The sequence below is a fragment of the Echeneis naucrates genome, chromosome 4, assembly GCF_900963305.1.
Source record: "Echeneis naucrates chromosome 4, fEcheNa1.1, whole genome shotgun sequence".
NCBI lineage: Eukaryota > Metazoa > Chordata > Actinopteri > Carangiformes > Echeneidae > Echeneis > Echeneis naucrates.
This window is the reverse complement of record NC_042514.1, coordinates 11,890,432-11,914,779: the sequence shown is the minus strand read 5'-3', so window position 1 is coordinate 11,914,779 and position 24,348 is coordinate 11,890,432. Positions and strand designations below refer to the sequence as shown.

The window sequence follows — 24,348 nt, the reverse complement described above, 5'->3', positions numbered from 1 at the left end:
AATAAAGTGAACCGTACAAAGAGGTACTTGTTATGCTAAAGTCACTGTTTTGTGTATGTTATTTCTTTCAGGTGGGCACTGACACTGTGCAAGCACAAAAACATTTAGAGTATAAAAAATTGAAGATTAAGATGAATCTTGAAGTGGAAAAAATACAGCATGGGAAAAAGTTATTTTTAGTTATCTTTCTTTTCTTTTTCAGCTAAAAAATGTTCTGTGATGGCCTCTCTTAATGGCCTCCCTAAGGGGTAATCAAGGTGACGGGATCTACCATATCAGGGGCTGAGGGTTTTACAGGAGGGGTCGCTACACTGTGTAGCCCAACTCATGAAGAAATTATATTTCATCAGAGACTGGTGATATGGGCCTCGGTGACCCTGAAGGTCATCCTCAATCTTGGCCCTGGTTTTGAAGAAGCCCAATAGGCGTTCCACATAAGTTAACATGGCAGCATACCCCAATAGCAAGTTAACCAGCTCTGTGACTCTGAAAACCCAGGGTTAGCCCGGAAGTCACCATGCTAAGCTGAGATCCGGCTTTGTGATGCAGGCCCCAGAAGTTAAGAGTTCCAGGTAAATTTGGTTGGACTATGCCTAAACTTGACTCCTGCAGCTATTTAACTTCAACACTGCCACCATGTATTCTGTTTAAGTTTTCAATGTATTTATTTATTCATTCATTTGCTAGTCTATGACACTGCCAATGTATCTGTAAAATAAATTAAAGAAAGAAAGAACACATATTCAAATTACACTGGAAAGTCTAATCAACTTCAGCATCCATCAACTGATTTTGAGGTCACATGTAAAGGAAAGTATTACGGCTCAACCTTACAGATTACGGTTTTCTTATGTCGCAATACAAACAAGACTTTTGCAAAAAAATCCCTAAATAGGTGGGGAAAGGGGGAATCTGTTGGCATTTGGTTGCATTTCTTATTTAATTTTGTTGTCAGAAATGATAGGACTTGAGTTTTTATTGCTATCCAGTGGTGAGCAAAGCTGTAGATTTGTGGATGAGGCGATCTCAAAGGAAGCAGTGTCGTAAGAGTGCATTGTTGTTTTCAAAACATTTCAGGTTCTCCATCTCGGTAATGAATAAAGAAGAGCAATGGGACGAGGTGAGGGAAGCAGAGATGACATTAGTAAATGAACAATGGGTTGGATTTAGTAGTTGATATTCTCTGAATTTCTCTCCTGAGTTGTTGTTTGTCCTTTCTTGTTTAGCAATCTGTAACAACTTTTGTTTTGTTTGTTTCTGTTCTTTCTTCACTGGGTTTAAGTCTTCCCTCCCAACAAAATAAGTGAATGGCAATAAGCATTGAGGTAGAATTAGTAAGCAACCCTCCTCCTCCCCCCATCGTCGCTGCAGTTGCATCTTCGGGCCAATTAAGCTGTATTCAATTCGTGCCTCTATCCTTTCTGGCTGCTGCTCCCTGCGGCTCATTTTGGATGAGACCGGCACTTAAGTCTGGCCAAATGTGAAAGTGTTTTCTCCAACAAGGATTTGTAACAGCCACAACCGCACAGCCTTTCCAACCACCCCACAAATGTGTTCCTATTTAAATGTGCAGTAGGAGAGGAGAGGATTACTGACCGGGGATGACAGCTGTCAGAGACATTTTACTTTTCCCTTCTGCTCTCTCCTCTTGTCAGCGCTCTGCGTCTCTTCCACATGTGCATATGATGGTCATTACATGCAGTCATTACTACTTTCAATGGGGGTGATCTTTGTCAGATGACCATGCATTCAAATGTGGAATGTCCTTGGGCAGCAAAAAAAAATATATATATATATATATCAGCCACACTGTAATGGCTCTTTTCATTTTAGTCCAAGAAAAAGAATACTTAGCAACACTTTCCTATCTGCAACACTCCACAACCAAAGCTTTAATACAGCGGTGCTTTAATAAGTCATGCCATCATGGGAGTATTGTTGAACCTGTTTTAGAACAGTGTCCATTCATCTGTGATTGCTTTTCTGGTTTAAATTGGAGATTAAGTTGCGTTGTGGGAGAGGCCTTTCTGCTTGCATTGTGCTTTGTTTAGGCATCATTTAAATTGCCACACTATAAAGCACCTTCACATACACACACACACACACACACACACACACACACACACAGCTTCTAATACATACGATGTAAGGATCACCCTTACATGGGATTCATTTCTCTGGTGCTCCATGCATTTAGACTGCATTTGTTTTAGTTAGCTGTACTAAATAAACAGGTTGTACATTTTACCACACTGTATGAAGCGTTCATGATTTTCAGATTATCCATTCCCAAAAGCTATTACCACTGTGAAGACGCTGATACTTACAGCCTAACCTAAAAGCCAAGCTCACATAGAGCATAGAATTTTGACCACTAAGTAAAGTTGACCCACCCTTGTTTGTTGTGTTTACAAAACCCTTACAAAATGATGCACACATTCATACATATTTACTGTTGCGCTCCTGCACCTCACCACTTCTCTCTCTCTCTTTTTTTTTTTTTTTTTTTGTTAAGTGTCCTTGGGTGCTGTGGAAGGCCAACAGTTATGCCCACAAAATTTGGTGAAAATGGCAGATTTGAAGAAAGTCAAAGCAAGCTTGGCATCTCACCAGATCTCTGTACTCGCCAAGAGCAGAGAAAATAAATAACTCAACTTAAAGGCTAATTTGTGACAGTGTGGCACCTGAGGCAGGGCGAAGAATGGCCCAGCATTTAAGCAGGTTATGCTGTATGCTCTTGGAGCCCAGGTTGGATCCTTTAAAGCCACTCTTACACACACACACACACACACACACACTGATGCATTCTCAGCCTAAGTGAAGGGAGAAAAGACTCTCTCTGAACAAAGTCTGTCAAATCAAACTGTGTGTGTTTATCCCTTACTGATTCATTCCCCCTGTCTGTCAGTGTCATTACGTCTTTTTATCTCTCGACCCCCCTCCCCCTCCTGGGCTGAAGCCACGAGCAGAGCATGTCTTCCCTCAGGCGTACACAGCAACTGCAGCGGGTCAGACTCTTTCACTGAGTCCATCTATGCTGCAGTAACCACTTGGCTGCCACTTGTCCGCACTACAGCCAGTGGAGCCTCACTCCATAAGAGGGTGGTGCCCTCTTGTGAAGCAGTTTTTCCACCGCTGCATGCTTTATTTATGTTTCACCTGTCAATCAGGATAATGCATTTCTATGATTTAAAGCAATTTTGCATTTGACACAGTAACTCATTTTGAATGGTTTCCAAAGATGTAACTTATGCTATACAGTTGAAACTCATTACGATTTAGTCAAATGAAATTTAGCTTTGAGCAAATATTTTTTGGTACATTGAAACGGCCCTTGGGTCAAAAGTGTTGTTGGAAATTAAAGAAAGAGGCCATGGATTTCAATCTCTGTCCACTGAGTTTTGACCGTCCACAAACTGGGGCTCAAGTTGTCAGGTCCAAACAAAGATATTAATGACATCATAAGCCAAAGTCCTTTTCTGATAATTTGTGGATGAGATAAGATTCATTTTCTTTCCGTTGAACATCAGCACAGATTCATGATGTAGAGTTTGAACAGATGCCTTCATGCTCAGCTGAGCATTCAGGACACAGACATGTTGTGAATATAGTTCAATATATATTCTGAGTGTGCACTCAGATTAAATTCAGATTATTTTTTTTTTGATTCAGTATTGCACTCCATGTCCCCTTATAGCATTGTGGAAGTTTTCTCAGGCTAAATCTTTAGCTCTAACCTCCCTGTTCTCTTGAGGTTGCAACTGTATGGCATGCTGCCACACTCTGTCAAGCGGAATTAATTGCGAGTGGCATGACCTGTGTGTCCACATAGATGGGTAAATGCTGTGTGTGCGCCTATGTGCTTGGTTGTGTGGAATCCCGGTGTGTGTTCTCTTCATTTGTTGGCAAGAGCAAGTAATCCAGGGCTACAGCCTCCATATTAATGTCTTTTTATTCTGAATGAAGCACTGAGGTGCTTTATCTTTCTTTGTGTAAATGCAAGGGACCTCTGGCACATTTCTTTTTAACTCCTATCATGTGTTCTTTTAGCCGACTGGTAATTTCTTTTCTTTTCACAGAACAAGAAAAAATGTAATTTTATCATCAGATTTATGTGAGGAAAAAATGGGACAATGCAGTTTTCCTTCCAGATAACAGCCTTGCTCTCAGATACCTTTACCATTTCAAATGACAAATTGGCCTCTAAATGGTTGGACTTGAATTTGTGTTCTCGGCTATAAATTGTGTCTTAAAAGACATTTAATAAACAGTTGTATAGCAGATTGAATGAGACTTGTGTACTGAAATGATGACAAAAGCAGCCCATTGAAACAGTAACAAGGTTCGGCAACAAATCCTTCAGTAATGAAGGTGATGTTTGGACCTACCTGTCTGGCGCTGTACTGTTGATGGACAGGTCGTTTATGTTGTGAAGAAGCCATGCTTCAATTAGGCTTATGCATCAAAACTAAAAATGCTGATTAAAAGATGTTGTTTTTGACATTGAAACAGTGCTGACTGTTGGTTTCCACGCAGGCAACAAACCAAGGTCAAAAGGTCAGCAGTCCTTTGTTTTGTGGACCCATCTATCTACACCAATCTCTTCTTAAGGTGAACTCCATACAATGTCACTTGACCTCCTCTTTTGCTCCCGTAATAATTACTACGGCAGCTGGAGGTCACCTAACAATAAATCAAACTGTGAGTCGTAATAAGCGCCTTGTAAAGATGACAGGGGGAGTTGTTTTTTACAGGAGGACAGTCTCAGGTTAGGACATCACGACAAAGTCATCCATCAGCTAAATGTAGTTAGGACCAATAACTCCAAATAGTGGTGAAAATAACATTCATTCATTCATCTTCTACCGATTATTCGTTTCCAGGTCACAAGGGTCCTGGAGCCAATCCCAGCTCACCCTGGGTGAGGGGCGGGTACACCCTGGACAGGTCACCAGTCCATCTCAGGGCCAACACACAGGGACAGACAGAGACCAACAACCACTTACACCTACGGACAGTTTAGAGTCACCTGTTAACCTAAACATGATGTTTTTGGACGGTGGGAGGAAATCCACTTGAACAAGGGGAGAACATGTAAACTCTGCACAGAAAGGGCCCAGGCCGGGAATCAAACCAGTTTTCTTGTTGTGAGGCAACAGCGCTAACCACTATGCTGCCGTGCTGCTTATGTTAACCTTTTAAGACATCTTTAGCCAAATATACAGAGAACTAGATCATGTTTGACACCATGTAATAACGGATAAGTATTGCCATTAAGACATTATTACCATTTCCATTCAAACATTCAGTGCTGTTTGGCACCAGTCTTTCACTGAGCTCTGAAGTGGCTGTGGGATGCATGGTAAGAATTAGACTATGCGGGAGGTGGCGCAGCAGCATCTGTGGAATTTGGGAAACTTGATAGGGGACTTCAGCGCTCTTCATCCCCACACATCTTTAGTTTTGTCTCTTCTCAGCAGTGTTGGTTTCCCTCTCCTCATCTTTCTCTGTCTTAGACACCAACAGTAACTACAACAGGGTGTTAAGAGTTCCATTAAGCTTTCATTAAAACACCATCATCATTAGCAACGGATTAGTTATTCCCTGGATCCACCACTTCAGCAGCTCAGGAATATCAAAGTCTATTATAACAACATGTTGCTGGCTCACTAAGAAGCCCATCAGTTGGTTTCCACCATCTTCCATCATCTCCCAAAATAGACGCACTAGTCTCAGGAAGAAACAATAGAGATTGGAACATAATCGGACTCAAATTATATTTTCTAACCCAAACTTTAAATCCTAAATTCCAGTGCTGTGTACCACCCCCTCACCGCACCCCAAGAGCAAGAGAATGATGATTGTGTGAAAATGTGATGCATAAATAGAAAAAAAAAAAAACATTCCAGAAAAGTCAGTTTAAGATCTCCCAACGAAAGACTATCTGACACATCTAACAATTTAACTGCTTGGAAAAAGTTAGGATGTCTTTTGTTAGGGGTCATCAGCTCAGTAGCATTGATGTGGTGATGGATTGCAGTTTCAAAGTTTTTTTTTTTTTTTTTTTAACATAGTTCGCTGAGTTCCCACTCAAAAAAGTGACCCTTGTCAAATAAATGAAGTGGCTAATGTATTTCTGATCACAGCCTGGCCCTGCCACTGCCGGTAATGTGAATTGATTCACTGCAAAGGCCAAGTCACTGATGATGGAACGAGGAAAGGACTTGTTGATTTTAACCTCAAAGTCATGAATAATTTGGCTGTGGAAAGCATTCCAGCTGTGGATGGAAATGAGACCAGAAAGTCAATCAAGGCATAGCAGTTGAAGACGTTTTGGTCCGGTAATGCTGCAAATATGTACTGTGTTGTTGAGCAGAGTAAACAGCACCCATGCTAGACTACGCTGCCCCCATTCAGAACCAGGCGTTTGGAAAGGCACCCCTACTTTACACAGACAAAAATCAAATAGATCTATTATTTATCTTTCAATACGGTGAAGATATCAAGATTTCTTCATTATGGACTTTGGTGGTTTTTTCTGATATTTCTGATAGAGGAGAAACTATTGTATCACAAGAAAAGAAGAAAGGTGTTGTTATCATCAAACTTATCTATCTGAAACAGATATTCGAAAGTGCAAACAGCAGTTTTAAGAATTTACCTTCAAAAGCTGTTTGTTAACACTGGAGAGGGAAAAATGATTTGTTGAATAAATCATTTGTCACATATTATCTGACTCAATGGGATTGGTCTGAAAACAAGATGCAGTGCTCATTGAGTCTACTTTTTTCTGAAGCAGATTCCACTACCAATTATTGTTAGAATAAAGAATAAGACCAATAACAATGAATTATGAAATTATATGCCAACACAAAAATAATAATAAATACATAAGAGCTGTTGTCTTGATTTCCAGTTCTTTCTATTATTTCGTCCACCATATTTTCTTATACATAAATATAAACAAAGCTCCACACACGTAATCACCCTCAGTGATTACAGCCCAATCAACACCAAACAACAAACACATTTATTACGAACTGAACATTATAACTTGAAGGAGGATTTATTGCAGACTGTATCAGTTTTGGATCCACATTCCAAACAAATTGCCAACTTGTGTATTAATATTTATCCGTTCATACAACGGATAAATGATTGCATATGATTGCAAATGTCCCAACTAGATGTTTTCGGTACTTCCTTTGACTAAAGAAAGTTCTTTAATTTAACAGTTTTACCATTTTCATCACTGTATGATGTTTTAGACCTCCCTTTCACTCTGAAACATAAAGCAGCAACACAATTCAACCATCTTGTTCTGTACTTTTATTTGAACTATTTTACAACAGTAATTTTAGCTATTGCACATGAACTTATATGAACCAGTTCTTTTCCAGCACTCCTAGCCTTCTTGTAATTCAGCAGCAACACACTATTATTTATTTGAGTTTTACCACCTGCAGCAGTAGGTGTTCTCACATGGTGCCATAATGACAAACACACGAGAAGAATATAACGTATAATATTCCACATAATCTTTTTGATGTTTTTTTCTTTTTCTTTTTCTTTTTCGTCTTTGCTACAGAACCAAAAGATTTCAAACTGAATCATATTTTAAACTATGTAGGATCCAAGTAGCGTCAGTGCTTATTATTTATTCCATTGAATCTTTGATGTCCTACGCGGTATCTACACAGAAAGGGTAGTGTGAGCAGCACATTAGCATAGCAGCTACATCATTTTCATTTTCCTGTTGTTGCCAATACACAGCACGTCAGGATCCTCAGTGTTCGACATCTGTGTTTTCCTTTGATACAATTTCTCCAGGAATTTGAATGAAACTAAAGAAAAATAGACTATAAAATGAAAAATGTACCTGGCTGTTATTTATATATATACTTCAGTAAAATGTTCCGAAATACAGCTTGTGTTTTGGGTAAAGTAGAATCCAGGTATACCTACTATGTAGACTACTTAACAAAATGAAATAAATGAAAGGAAGGAACAGAGATACTGGTAAGAGGAAAAAAAAGTAATAACTAACAAGGCTGAAAAAACCCAACCCAAAAACAGGCAAACGTAAGCATGACTAACTAGCAGCCTGAATATCAGAAGATTTAGACGAAGGTTAGTGTTTGTCACTAACTGGACTGAGCTGCCAAGGCAACAACAGGAACAGAACTATGCAAAAGATGGTAACATCCTGATCATTTAAAAACAAAATGGATTTGATTTCGAGGCTACATTTGCTTTCCTCTGAATCTCTATTTCCCTTTCTGTCTCTGTCTCTGGCGGTCCTTCATCTCTTTCTGCTTGTGTGAGCTTAGCAAAGCGTCTAATATTGAGGTGTCACATATTCACAGGGATGAGCGGATAGGACCATCCTGTGCCATTTTTTGGCTGTAACCCATTCCCTCTTCTGCTTTGATCACTGTGGGGAGCCATAAGATGCTTCCTGCCATCCTGTTTGTCTAAAATGTTCTCCCTTTCCACCGTCTCTCTTACTTAGTGTCTTTCTCACTCTCGCTCTGCAGTATGCACATGCATGTTTACACTGACGCATACACAATAAACCTGAGCCGACTGAGCCAAGTCCTGGGGCTGAACGCTATATCCCATATTTGTGTGACTCTCTAAAATAAGCTCTAAATGACATGCTAAGTGCTATATCACATGTTATCCAGGACAACGCACTTTGTCTTTCAGAGTGCATCTCTCTTTAAAGCTGCAGTATGTGAGCAACATGGCTTTATAGATGGCAATGTCAGTTCGTTATTTGATCTGCCTACCTGTTTCTCTCTTTCTGTCTCTGCGAACAGAGTCCAACACTTTGGACCAGACAGAAAAATGTAATAAAAACTTTTATTAACACACAGCCAGACAGTACAGAAGGAGCAGCTGTAACAGCGCTGTGCACGCCGTGCCAGTTAAAAATGATTAATATGATTATAACCTCTCAAGGTTTTTTTGTTTTTTGTTTTTTTTAATAGTTTTTTCCTATATTATATTGATATTTTATTGGAGGCGTAAAAAGGAGAAGACTAAAATATCACATTTACATAAATCTTCATGTGCCATTTTGCTAGGGCACATGGAAGTTGCCAGTTCTGCCATTCATTCATTTTCTGCCATTTCTGCTGTTGATCTTGGAGATGTTTCTACACTTGATTGGAGTGCACCAGTGATAAACTCAGTTGATTGGACATGATCAGAGAGGGGAAAAAGGCATGAGGAGGAAGGTACTGTCTGCGGGGCTTAACTGTTAGTGGGTAAGTATCAAAAAGCAGCCACACCCGTCTTAATGACATTTGATTAGCATCATCAGTGCTTTTTTTGGAGGTTCAGGCCAAAATCTACACAGCATCAAAATGCAAAATTCTCTGTTGGAGTGGGTGTATTTTCTAAGTAAGAAGAGGAATTAGCATGCAGTAGGTTTCTTTGAAGTGTAGCTCCAAGAGTATAATCAGTGGCTTCTGATAAACTCTGTCCAGTGGTTAATAATCTAATCCGCTATGATATTTTGAGAAATATGAGGTATAGTATAGTACAGGATTTGTGTGCTTGCACAAAAAGGATTGTATATAATTTTTAGAAATAAATTGGTCATTTTAAATAACTTCTGTTTGTCAGCAAGTTTCAACATGCTTGAGTTTTTCTGAGGAATGAATAAATTATTAAATTAAGAATAACTGCACCGAAGAAGAGGGCAGCACGGCGGATTAGTTGTTTGTGCTGTTGCCCCACAATAAGAAGGTCACGGGTTCAGTTCCCGGCCTGTGGCCTTTCTGTGTGAAGATTGCATGTTCTCCCCGAGTTTCCTCCAGGTACTCTAGTTCCCTCCCACCGTCCAAAGACATCCTGTTCAGGTTAACTGGTGACTCTAAACTGTGTGTAGGTCTGAGCGTGAGTGTGAATGGTTGTTGGTCTCTGTCTGTCTCTATGTTGGCCCTGCGATGAACTGGTGGCCTGTCCAGGGTGCACCCCGCCCTCACCATGTGTGAGCTGGGATTGGCTGCGACCTGGAAATGGAAAAGCAGTTGAAGATGAATACATGAATACACGGAAGAATAACTGAACCAAACAGATTCATGTAAAAAATAGCATAAGCGTACAGCTGAAATCTGGACTCAAAACCAAATACAATACATCTGCTATAATTACCATCAGAGAACAGCTTCCCAGATTCTCAAGGACATTCAGTAATGGCCTGCTAAAATGATGAAATAAAAACTTAAATCAGGCCAGAGGTGGACAGAGTACACAAATTCACTACTTGAGTAAAAGTACAGATTCTCTTTGTCAAATATTACTCCAATACAAGTAAAAGTAGCTTCATCAAAAAATTACTTAAGTAAAAGTATATAAAAAAAAACCTCAGGAAATACAAGAAAGGAAAGTAGCTTTATTGTCATTATACAATAGACTGATGTGATTCTGCTACAGACATGTTTATAGTTCAAAAGTACCTTCAGTTACAGAGGTCCTACAAGAACTGGCCTGTGGGGGATCCGGTTCAGTCCAGAGGTCTCCAGCTCCGGTCCTGGAGGGACACTGTCCTGCTCCAACACACCTGATTCAAATGATCAGCTCGTCAAGCTCTGCTGAAGTCTGATCAGGAGGCACTCATTTGAATCAGGAAACATCCAGGACCGGATGTGGTGTGAGGGGCTTATTCACTGGAGTACTGTGCTTAAGTACAGTTTTTGAGTAAATTTGCTTTGTTACTGTCCTCCCCTGAATCAGGCCTCGTGAAAACTTAGATATTTAGATTTTTACAACATATCACTCAAAAGCAAATATTAATTTAATAAAAATAAAATTAAGTGGTTTCAATCAGATCCTCAGACACTTACCTTGTGGCAAGATGTGGGAGCGTTGCACTTGCCGAGAAACCCTTGCCGTATAGCACCAGCCTTTCAATCCAGGTATCGGTTAATATCAGCGGCCAGTAAAAGACTGATTTACAGAACATGGACCCTGTTGGTATTGATTTGTTGAGCTCTTGTGTTTCCGAGCATTCATAAAAGAGAGAAAAGGAGAGGAGAATAAGGGCCGGAGAAGGTTAAAGTCCACAAAAATAGATAAAAAAATAAAAAACATTATCTAAGAGGAGAATGTGAGGGATTGCATGAGGAACAGTAACTGATGGGGAAAGAAGTGCAGCACTTCAGCTGTTTGGGGAAAAAAAAAAATCAAGGCACAGTAAAGCATCATATACGTTAGTACATTAGAGACAGTAAAGGAAAGTGGCAGGGAGTGACAGAAGCTGTTCAGGAACAGCTACAAAAGGACGTTTAGTTATTGTCTAAAGATTCCTCAGTGTTTTCCATGCAGGCATCTGCTGAACACATCTGTTAAATGCAAAGCGCCTTACCATAACATTTATAGGCAAGCCACACAGTGACAATTAGATGGGCTCAGGCTTTTCTCCAGGATGAAAAGGAACGCAAAATAGCACGTGTGCATACTTCAGTAAGCCCAAATTTTCTTCATCTACTTAGAGTAGCTTGCTTGTTGAAAGGAATGTAGTGTTGCCAAACCTCCAACAGTTCCCTCTGAAATGTAATGAAGTGGAAGTATAAGGAAGCATAAAATGGATCTCCTGAAGTTCAGTACAGGCACACTTCATCAACTGTCAAAAAAAAAATTACAGTACTTAGTTTTAATCTGCTAAATTAGACTACGTCCCTGGGGATAGAATATCAAGAATAAGAGGAATATTTAATATTGGTCACGCATCCAACAAAGAAAAACAACCACAGTTGTGTTCCTATGGTAGAGCTAAAAGAAGAAAGAGGAAGTACAACATTTCACTTATATATACTTTACATAAGGTGAAGTGGATAAATTTGCCTCCCAACAACGCCACTATGGGATTTTCATCAAGGGAATTATTGACTTTACCAAACAGGACACAGGTTTGTTCTACTCAGGGGGAAGAGATGTGGTTCGAGGTTATATAGGAACAGGACATTTTTGGCAAAGTAATTCTTATGAAGTTATAAAGACACGCTGTTCATACACGAAGGGGAACCTAATCAGCACTGAGGCCTCTTGGTTGGAGGGCAGGAGCTCGTGAAAGGGGAAGGAAAATCTCGACAAAAAAGCAAACGCCACGTGGACCAGCGACAGTGAAATAACCCAAGTCCCATAGAGCAGAGCACACAAGGGGCAGGTTACAAACTTCAGCAACTTAAATGAAATAGCACGCACAATAGTATGAAGAGAGGATGCATACCATCACAAAAATACAGCAGTGTCATTGAATTTTAATGTGTGTGTGTTTTCTGTGGTGTGTAAATGATTGAAAACGACCGGGTCAAAAATGAACCCTAGGACAATCTTTGTACCTTTTTTGTGTACGGCTGTCATGGAAAAAGGAACACAGGCGATGTTTCACTTCTTCTAAAGTTTGGCTCACTGGAGGAAAAGTCATCAAATTTCAGGATGAAAAAAGATGATTTTCTGTGCTGTTAAAAATGGTCTCGAGTCATTTTGACCACGAAGACAACACAAGGGTTAAGCACAAAGAGATCGAGTGAGCAGGGAAATGAAGCCGCGAGCAGCCGTACCTGTGGACGGCAAACACCTCAACCCCCATCAATGATTGGCTGTCAGCAGCACGCCATTAAATGAAGCCACACTGCACATTGAAAAGCAAACATATTTCTGTGCTGCTGAATATGTATTGATGCTAAACTGCTTCTAATACTCTGTTGTCTTATTGCCCATGACCAACACCGTATTTGCACTCCAAGTTTAACATTAGAAATCAAGGATCGTGCTTTCGGTATGAACATTAGCATTCTTCCGCAGCTACTTTGCAGTTTCATTTGGAAAGTCTGAAGCTGCAGAAGTAGAAAATACTTTGTATATATTGAAGCCAAACAAATTACCCCTTGTAATTTGAACTTTGCATTTTAGTGTTTTATGGATTTAACTTGAAAAATGATATCAGTTGTTTCTTGATGCCTCAAACCCGACATGGTCATAACCAACCTTCAACTGGCTTCCCTTTTTTTGTCAGAATTTAAAACAATCCATTGTGCCAAGTATTCCCAAAAATGCATTTGTTGGAGGATTGTAGGCAGAGAAATGAAATGATTTACTTGAGAGGCCATGCAAACGTACACATGGTCAGTTTCTACCATTCGTGCTGACACACACATTATTTACATCTGACATTCAGTGTTTTCCAGTAAACAGAAAACACAAGTAAACTTCTCCAGGACTTCCTAATTACTTCATGCCATAAATTACAATAAATTTAGCAATAAATGGTTGTCAAGACACGAGTTATGTGGGAAAGGATGAGGGTGAAGAAAAAAAGTCCAACATCAAAGACAATCATACTCAATAATCTTTTAATGAAGGATGTTTTGGTGTGTGGTAATGAATTGCTACAAGGTTTCTCCTTATCCTTCACATTTTGTTGTTGTCAGAAAAATATTACTTGTGTTTCTCCAAATCAAAGCCTTTTAATGGGTAAAGGAAATAAAACATTGTTCTCTGAGACATACATATTTGACACCAAAGGCAAGGATGTTTTCTGAAATAATAAAACTAAAGCAAATCTAAGTGTATTAACAAGAGACCAAAACATTTTTTTGTCTGCCTTACTTTTATTATCTATTTTGACCTAATTTCAAACACAGTTAGAAAGTAAGAACCAGGTAGGAAAGTTTTTATGGGACCTTGTGCCTTGGGAGTCATATTTAACCTTCCCTCCAGAAATTTTAATCACATTCTACAACAAAACAACAACCAATGCAAAAACGGCTTTCAACTTTATACTGGCACTCTTCGAATTTTGAATTGAAAAAATAAATAAATAAATAAAATGAATGAATAAATAAAAATAAAATAATAATCCACCATTGGCGGCAACAATATTGAAAGTTTTGCTGAAAACCTTTAGATTGAGTTGCTATGACCAGACCTATTTTCCTTCTGCGTTATTGCCATTAAAGCACCAGCCAGTTTGATAGTATGATGAAGAGTGGATTCAAAAAGTAAAATCAATTATTTGCAAATGATTATACAATGAAGAACCCAAGTCACGAATCAGATTGTAGGGGAGCTATAAGCATCTCTTACTTAAAATGTTCCTTGGTAGATACTCATAACATTTGGCGTAACACTCTTCTCTTCTCCGTCTGCTCATTCACATTCTTTACTTCGCGTGAAGTTGAGCGTATTTTCAACTTCTCGCCTTGTCACTCTTTTGTACTCATCTTCTTTTGACCTTCCCCTTACTTGTCGCCTCATCTGCGATTCATGTCTTGCCTTATCCCCTCTCCTCACCTCTCCGACTCCTCATCTCTTTTTCTCTCAGGCTATTGTTTCTCTCCCAGTTATCTTCAATGCCCCGCCGATTTCTCCTTTCGCCTTGGTTTTCCCTTTTTGGTTCTTCTCACTTCTTCCTCTTTACCCTACTCCTCTTTGTCTTGTTTCATTTCTCATTCACGCCTTATTAATCATCGTGTAGAGCTGGAATGCTGCTGTGACACTCTCCAGACCATCCACAGAAAGCTATTGACAAGAAGTTTGGTTCAAAGGGAAACTCCAGGGATTTTTCAAGGGCTGCCGAACTTGTCCTTGCAGCTAAGGTTAGAATATAGATTATTCACAAAACTTGGACAAAGTATGGATCAGCTGCAAGGGAAGCAGAAAAGTAACAATATGCTTAAGTTAATGGGGTATACAAGAGGCAGCGGGCTGTAGAAATGAGGACAAAGCATGCAGGTTTTTTGCTTTGCTCCTCTTTTTTCGATGATCATGTATGATTATGAGGGGGCCGAAATGTAACAGAATACTTTATTTTCAACAGTCAACAGTTTCCTATCCTGGCAACTGGATGAAATGAAATGAGTGCAGTGCATTGGCCTTGACTATTATATGAAAGTGCTGTAAAATCTCATTTTGTAAGAATATTACTAAGTTAGTTCAAAATACTTTCTGGTTGGTTAGTAGGTTGGTAATGTCATTTCCTGAAAGTGAATAAAGTTAGAAAGGCACTCTATTATTTATGTATTTACTGTCTAAGCGGTACAGTCACCTTATTCAGCACTGACACTTCTACAGTTTTGACACTTTTACAACTTTCAAAGCTTTCTTGTTTATTGTTTCCCGCTAGTTGTCCTTTTCTTTTTTTTATGCTGAGAGAAGCCAATTGAGTTTCGTTTCGCATTCTTGTATAATGACAGATTTATTTATTCAATATTTGCTCTCTTAACCAAACTGATCTTTTATCCAGTTTAAGCATTCAGGCCTCTTTTTCAGGGCAGTAAATGTGTGTGTCATTTAAAAAAACTCCTGAGTGAATCAGTGCTCTCTTCCATTTTTGACAATATGAATATTTGGCAGATTCAGACAAGAAGTTTTACATGTGGATGCAGCAAGTAGGGGAGACCAGGGATGGCTGTAACACTTTTTGCTATTTTTTCCAAAAAATCAAAAACCGTTGACACTGGAACAGCCAATATGGAATATTAAACATTTCAAGATGTCAACGACTGAGACAATGAGTTTCAGTGGTTTTATGAAATATGTGCAGGTTTCCAAACCCGCTCCGCTGTTACAACCCAGTTTACAGGGAAGGTCGTAACAGTTGCCACTTGTAACGTGTAAAATACCACTAATTAAAATGAAAATTAAATTAAGATGAAATATTACAAATGAAAAAGATTATTTATCATCCATGTTATTTGCCACTGGCCACTCTCCTGACTGATATGTCCTGTTTTATTTCATCTGAAGCCCTCTGAAGCAAAGGATGTAGGACTTCCCTATCTGCCTATCTGTATATTTGGCATGCTCACATTTTCACTGACTTTTAGCATGCAACCAATTATCATTGACTCAAAATGTATTCTAGGTTCTGTAGGCCAAATACATACACACAATGCAGGTATATTGTTTCAATTATCACACATTGCCCTCGCTCTTTTTTTTTTTTTTTCATAAGAATGGACAAGAACTGACGTGAGACAGAACTGCGCTTTTCCATTTTAACATTTATCGCAGTTACTGTCTCTCCTGTTTGATAAGACAGACTTCCTGTGCAGCACTGTCACAAGTCTTGTAAACAATGAGCTATTGAGTGCTGTGATATTTAGTGATCAAGCAATGTAAGGGAAAATATTTAATGATTCATGTTAATGGTTGATGATCTCTGTTTTTAAAATGAAAGAATTAGAATTAAAATCAGTAACCAGTTGTTTCAGGGATGGTTGTGACAAGCAGATACAGATACAACCATCCCAGTATGACGAGTCATGTCTTCATATTTTCAAACCTAGCCTGACTGCCTGCTTGACACATCTTAGTTTCATATTTGGAACCAGATCAGCGATTCTGATTCTCTGCAGAATATCAAAAAAAAAAGAAAAAAAAAACATTTGATAGAAAGGTTAAATTCTTTCCTCAAAAAACACTTTTGGTGATAACTTTTGTGTGGTAGTTTTACCTGTAGCTCCTTTTTTGTGAGCCAGAAGATTATCATACTGGGAAAGTGTGCAGTGAGTGTGAGCTCTCCAGCCTGTTTCTGTGTTACAACTGTGGGGTTGCTGTACTAGATTTGTAGGCAACAATTATATTTGTGGGTCAGTTTCACTAACAGTCTTATTGGACAACAGAGTTCCATACATTTGACTTTGTTGTTGTTGACACTTGCATCCTTTTGACAGGGTGTGGTTGGATTTTCACGGAGATTTACACACAAGCGATTTAATGTTCAGCTCGAAATCAAATAGCCTTCTTTTTTTTTTTTTTTTTTTCAAATTGAAAATCTTGTATATCATTTAAGCTTTCATTATATTGTAGAAATGTGTTTTATTGTTATTGTAGAAAAAAAGAACCATTTGAGTTTAAGTCACAAGTTAAGTTTTGTAGATGTGCTGGTTTTCCGTCCTCGTACTAGAACCAGGGCTTTATAACAGTCAGTTTGCAACAGCTTTGTTCAGTCTGTATTCTGTATTCTCTGACCATATTGACTAGTTTTACCTCAGCAGTCAAAGGCTCAGGGCCTATGGAGTGCCATCCTTCGATAGCCACTCCACAGTTAGTATAATCATATTTCAATTGACTTTTTCATTGACAAAAAAAGTTTTTTGACCAAAAAAAAAGCCCATATTCTAAGCAAAAGTACCAAAAGACAGTTGTGGATCACATACTGACAAATCAGAGTTAACAAACAGACCATTCTTTTGCATTTCTGCTTCAGATCATTTTAAATGTTCTATTTATATTTATTTTGTTAATCCTGATGAATTCATACTAGAATTCAATTCAATTTTGGGCCATAGATAACTCAAACCATCAGCAAATTGTAATTATAATACTTATTTTGTTCATTTTACAGCTAATCTTAGGCGTTATTGCTTTACATCGGTGAATCTCTCACCTTCAAACCATTGTCCATTTTTAGGTCCCAGTTTTCATAAGCATGTCGCCCCTCCTTCAAATTTAATTGCAGAGCATACGCAACAGGAGCCAAAACCATTTTATTTCCAATTCACTCCCACAATCTGGATTTAACTTCCCATAACAGATAACCTCATTGATGATGTGATTTAACGGGGAATGTGACTAATGAGGCCTTTAATTGCCAAGCAGGTTTCTGCAGAGAATGACAAAAAAGAGGGGAAAAAAGAAAAGATTTTGTCAGTTTTCAGTTTTAATATTCTTCTTTTCTAGCTATGTGTGTTAAGCAGCATATGAAAAATGTTATTTGTGTTTTATTAAAGGAGATCCATGCATATTGATCAAATAGCATGTTTTATTCATGCCTATCTGCATGACTGCCGTTCCATTTAGGAGTGACAAAACCCTACCTCTGTGACTTTATATTGCTACAGCAAATAGTTTTTTTTGTCAAAAATACCAAAAGCTATTGGGAGATAACATTTGCATTTAGGACATCATTTGTTATTGGAAAAGTTACTCGAGTGTGATCCTATTCCGCAGCAAAGTTCAGCTCTCAGGCTTTATATCAGTCCTGAGAAATAACACGGACTGCACAGGCAAACACACTAAAATCTGAACCAAACAAAGTGGAAAGTTATTTAAATGTACTTGCATTATGCCTTGCCGCCCAGTGAATAGTGGAACACATACCAATCAACACAAGGTACACAAAACAAGAAACAAAACAAGCAAAATATTTGTGAAATGCCAGTAGATTTAAGCATAAGTGGCTGTTTTGGAACTACATTTACTTTTTCCTCTTCAAGGACAACAAATCTGAAACCGTTACATATTCAAGTGCCAGTGATAATTAGAAAGAGACCACAGTGGCTCTGCTCCTTTGAGCCTGTTACTGTTTATTGTTACTGAAGGTCATGATTTTTACTCCCGTGCATATGCATGTATCTCATATGCATTGTGTGGTATAGGAGAGTGCATTCTGTGTGCCCACCTTTGTTATAGAAATCTGCCGATAATCCTGACTGAAATATCTGACACTGACGTAAAACCAGGTTTTCCTCAGTCCCTCGACCAATGAGCCAAATCAGCAGCTGCTCTTCTTTCATTGTGATTATTTACCTCACCGTGGTGGCCTTTGCCTTTACTCTGCACTGATTTTTCCTTTTAAAATAGACCAAGTTCACAACAAAGAAAGCAGATTTGTTATTTTTTGAATGGAACTGCCGGCAAAATATCCACAACGGAAGGATGGAAGGGGGTTAGTTACACAGATCTCTACAGGGCTGTTTGTCCTTGTGCTCCATTTCACTCATTCTCTTGTGTTTTTGTGTTTCTCTCTAGCTGGTATGTTAAGAGAAGCTGGAGGAAGTCTGACATCTCTGTTGGTTCAGCCAATCTCTGCCTTCCTGGCCAAGACGTTACTGTCCTCTCCATCCACCGGCCAGGGAGAATCCTGCATTCCTCTGGGCATGCCTCCCAACACAGGTACAAGAATACTGAAGCCAAGTAGTATTTTTTTTTACCAATTGAGAAACATATTTATTATTTGCTATCACAAGAATTTTAATACAGAATAATATATTGTTCTGTGCATTTGTCTGTCCTGTTTATATGTGAGGCTCAGGTTCAAACCACTCTGGCCTTGTTCCACCAGAGTGAGACTAGCTAAAGTTATAGCTAGTCTCAGCTGGTTATTTGAAAGGAACGTGTCAAAAATGCGACAGGCCTGCCATAAATCCTCCTTCATGAAAGTTAGAATGTTTGGTTTTTGGTTAAGTGCTTCTACAACTCAATTGCAATAATTCAACTGTGCTATCATATTGGGAGGAGTCATTGGCTGTTTCTGCAATGCCAGCCTACGTAAAGCTCAGTGAGTCTGACCGAGTGAGTACGGCAAGCAGGACCACCAAGAGCTTTATTTTGTCTAATTTACCCTGAACACGTACAATATGTCCATACTAACCAAGGTAGCTGTGTGTCACAAACTCGCTGTGCTCTCTGGCATATTCAAAAGTATCATTCTGCTAAAAAGAAAAGAAAAACAAATCTGTTCTGATACTTGCTGGGACATGAATCAATCTCTGCTTAACTCAGTTGGTTGAATATTTCCAGCAGCCATCTGACTCACAGAACTTGATGTCATTCTCCCCCAAAGTTTTTGCAACTGAGTGTAAAACAGCCAAACTTCAGCACCTTGCAGATCTGTTGTTCATCCCAAAACAATTCTCCACAATAAGATGCATCACCCATGCTTGAATGACTCAATTGAAATAAACAAACACGCGACCAAACCAATACATTTTCAAAGTTCAAAGACAATTTTCCAAGTTCAAAACTTAATTCAGTGCTCCACCAGCGCCACCAGACACAAACCACTGAGTGTGACATCTTTACCTCCTGATCTGAAAAGGTTGTGGCTATCAGTTTAAGACTGGTCAGTGGCTTCACCTTCTCTCATCCCTTTAGCTGAGCGTTAGGATAAAAAATTTCTATCATAGAATGATCTTCTTGATCCAGATCAGTCAGGCTATAATGGTAGTGGCCAGTACACTAAAATAACTCTGTTGAGACACTCCAGGCTTCAGATATTATCTTACTGGATCTCAATAGCCTTAGATAAAGTGCAGGGAACGTCCACATTCTCCTCTTTGTACTCTTGGACATTTTTACTTCAGGTGAACGGCTTTGTTGATTTGAAACCTATCTCACCTCAGTGTATAAACAATGAATGTCCTTATCTCATTCCATATCCAGAGGACTACTGCAGGAATCTGCTCAGGGAGCCATCCTCTCTGCAGTACACATTACCCTGATGGGCTCACTTATTTGAATGCATTTCCTTCTAATATCACTTTAATGCAGATGGCATTGAAGCTTTTCCTGTATCTCGCACCAGGCATCAGATTTTGTTCTTGTGGTAAGAACACCATACAGTGGCTTCAGTCCACAGTCTCAAATCTGTTGAAGAACAGATTGAACTCACTGGACCTGTCCGTGCTGTCCTCGACTTCCCTGATGTCAGTCTGTCCAGACGCAGTGACAGTCTTCATTCCTCTCTGTTGTTCTGCTGGAGTTTCCACTTCAGCTTCCTGCCCTACTTCTCCTTGACTTCTTAGAGCTCAGCCCATCCCAGAAGGCTCTCTTTTTTGGATTCAGGATGGTTTGTTGCTTGAAGAACAAAAGATGGTCCTGTTGGGACTTTGAAGTCCTGACAGAAGTTAAATTTAACCACGATGCACTCTGTAAGCCCATCCATGTCCTCCTTGTGTGGCTCACAGAGCGCTTGCCAGTCTGTCAGCTCAAAGTAATCCTGAAGTGCCTCAGGCAAATAGCAGGTTGTGAGATGAACCAGGTGGTGGTCAAGTAGGGAGAAGGAAGAGGGAAGAGGAGCTGTATGCATCCTTAGCATAGATCAGGTCCAGGGTCCTCTCCTCACAGGTCGGGCAGCTCACATTCTGGGTAAATGTTTGAGATGGTGATGAGAGCGCTCAGGGTGTGCAGTCTGAAGTTTGGCTACTGCGGTACTGTATGGATGACTCTGCTCCCGGTGCAATCCCAGTCCGCCCATACAGTACAAAGCAGATATTCTGGTTCAGTATGTCCTGGTGGGCCCATGTCTCAGTGAAGCTCCCGGAACTTTGTCTGACTGAGGGGAAACATGGCTCATATTTCCTCTTTTTCATTAGCCGTTTTTGACTCGACCCTGCTCTCTTCCCACGTCACAGTGTTCCTCCTCTGCATCCTCTGTGAGTCACTCTCGAGGCCTCTTCAGGGATATCATCTGGTCTTTTCACCGAGCCAGCCGGCTTCAGCGCGATCAGCTGATCTCTGGACAAAACGATCCGTACAGTGTCCCCTGTTGCCAATGAAATTGAAAGTAACCTTTGTAACATAAAGCATATTCATAGAGGGCACGACTTTACTCCAAAAATAATAACAAATAGAAGTCAAAGGAAGGCTCTAAGTTAAAGTAACAAAAAAAAACCTAGTAGCGTCTGCAACAGGCTGAATGGATGGCAGAGCTGTAGTTTTAAAGAACGTATGGGACAGATGTCTAGATATCACAATTTGGCCCTTGTCAAAGTTGCTCACAAAAACATTGAAGAAAAAAAGTTCCTTTCTTGCCTGATGTATCCCACCCACTGACTGACCGAAGCCACTGTAACAAGCAAATGTCAGTGGCCATAATGTCTTCAAGAGCCGTTTCAGTTTTTTTTTTTTTTTTTTTTTCTCTTACTATTCATGAGAGAAGAGGGGCCCATGACCAGAGGAAGAGGACAGCCTTTTGTTGTGATGTTGTTTTGGTCAAGAAAATGGAAATTTACGATGAAGTCAATCGACAATCTCAATGTCAAACGCCATATATTTAAACTTTGATGAACATTGGCTGAAAAGAACTTTGTCTCCAAATACAAAGTAGAGTTGAAGGAACTGTAAACATGAATTCCTTCTAGAAGAAAATCCCGTGTGCAGCTCTTGTTCAGTATCACAATTTGTTGCCTTAAGAGTGGGCATAAGTATTTTCAACCATTTTCACAATCATTCATTTAAGAAGATAATACTCAGTTCATTTCGTGTGTACATGTGTGGAACACTTATTATCCTGTGGATTTATTATTCTTTCAGCCACTTCATTCAATTTCATGCAGTTTGCTCTCCAAGCGTATTTTACCTCTGTGCCTGTAGTATAATCCAACCCGAGTGTCAAGGTCAGGTAGGAAGGCTCAGCAGACATTTTCCAGTTTTGACCATTTTGTGACCATTTTATTCTCAGTGCTCTCCTTTTCACATGGAACTTGGGGAAAATGCCATAACATTACTGATGATAAAGGTGATAACCCAAAACTAAGTACAGTAAAGTACAGTACAGTAAAGTACAAAGTACAAAGTACAGGCAAAGTACAGTAAGAGGGACACAGAAATAACATTTCATTAATCACATAACTTTGATATGAATTTTGATGCAAAATTATGACTGTAATCTTTTGTTGAAACTGAAAACGTAGTTTGAATCTGAATAATATTATGCAATGGGTAAGAAAAGTATACAACGGACAAGCAGTGAGTGAAGGAAAGTTCCCATTCACTTTATCACAGTGCACTCTACTTTTTTTGTTGTTGTTGTTGCTACAAGCCATTTCAGCCTCTCCTCGTGTTGAACCTCTGGTTTTTCATATTTGTTTGACCCTGTCTCTGACCATTTTGGATGTGTTTGTCTATCTAAATTGTCCTCTGTGTACTGAACCTTTTGCTCTGGTGATGTTTTAATTTTTTATTTTTTCTTCCAGAAACCTGACTCGGCTTTGAATTGAGGTCACACCATTAGTGGCTAGTATGAGTCTGAGGGAGACCGAGGAAATCTGATTTTGAAACTTGGCCTAAAAGTCACCAGAGGGAGATCATTGCAATAGATGGATGATTCAGCAAACATTAAACAAAATGCTAGAGACCATCCTCTTTCAATTCCCTGAATTGTGATCACAGTCATTCCCTCACTTGAACCAAACCATAGCAGTTCTGGTTGATATTTTGGTGGTTTGACTTGGAAAGATTATTAACTGTACCAAGTCGCTGGGACACTAAACTGTAATGGCAATGACATTGTCATCCTGGAATCATCATTTTCCGAGCCTCTTTATAGTCTTAATTCGGTTTCAGAAGCTTTTCCACTTTTCCCAACCACAAAGTAATAGCCCTTAGAAACTTCAATCCAAAGTATTTTGATAGTGAGTTTGAAGAGCCCATATCTGTTGACCCTAAGTGCAGATAAGGAGAAAAGAAATGGGGATAAAGGTAAGGAGGCATGCAGAGATAACATTTAGTCGATGTGTTATAGGCAGTTGTCGCCCTGTCGCCCAGCAGGGTGGTCAGTGACTCGTGGTGAATGTTTTTCAATCCAATATTTCATGTCTCGCCTAAAATAGTGCAATCTAAAAAAAGCCACTAAAAAGATTAGCAGTCATGGTAACTTTATATACAGGCCCGCTCTCTAACCCTTCTTTTAATGGCTTCCTATTTTTATTGTAGTTGTATACCATCCATGCTCTTGTTATTTTGTGCTGTTTAATTACTTGAACTGTTTTTATTTGGGCACAGTTTTGATTGCTTTTAAAGATGACTTTGCTCTCGGGTGAGTCTCTTGGCGAGGTCATCATAAATGAGATGCAGTTGTTAATTAACCTATTGTGGATGAGGTGAGTAGAGAGATGCAGGGACAAGCTCTTCCTTTATGAACTACCAAGACCTTAATTCACACAGTAAGAGACTGGATAGATTAAATTAAAGATATTTTCTTCTGTTTATTCTTTACGGTTGTTTCTGCAATCTTCTCTGAAGCCAAGGGGCACTAAAACACGAGAAGTATTGGGGCAGGACATTACTGGCCCTGAAAGAAAAAATAGTCATAAATGCCAGTGGAAAAAAAAAATGACAGTCTCTATAAAGGCGCTCATCCTGCGAAGGAGGACAGAAATCAGCAAGTACAGCAATGTCTTTGCCATAAAGTTTGTCTCCTTTTAAGCAACCCACACATAAAGTCCAGCAGAAAATATCTGAAAACAAAAAGCGAGGAAAGCTTTGCATTGTGACAATTTAATTTTCTTTGCTTGGAAAGAGATTAATGGAAGATAAGAGTGGGGACATCTTCCTGTCATTCAAATGGCAAAATAGTGGGTTAAAAAAATGTAGAGAGAAAAAACACAAGATTCAGGAGATAAAAGTGAATTATGAAGGAATGACTTTAAAAGATGGGTAAACCATCTGGATAAAATGACAGTCACTGGTTCCTGCCATTTCTGAGAAGGAAAAATTTGAATTAAAAAAACAAGAGACACCGCTTGAAAATGCTTAAAGCTTGATTTTACATCTTGTAGAATATGTAAAATGAATTAGGTCTGATCTCAAAACCTTTGCAAATGA

At 39.2% G+C, this 24,348-nt stretch overlaps 1 protein-coding gene across 3 annotated transcripts in view; it reads left to right on the top strand.

Annotated features, from left to right (window-relative positions):
- naaladl2 (N-acetylated alpha-linked acidic dipeptidase like 2) overlaps window positions 1–24,348 on the top strand; it is a 308,720-nt gene that overhangs the window by 172,258 nt on the left and 112,114 nt on the right. For all 3 annotated transcript variants that reach the window (XM_029500987.1, XM_029500986.1, XM_029500988.1), the window contains exon 9: window positions 18,772–18,915. In XM_029500987.1, coding sequence (XP_029356847.1) covers window positions 18,772–18,915 — 144 coding nt within the window. The remainder of the gene's footprint in view (window positions 1–18,771; window positions 18,916–24,348) is intronic.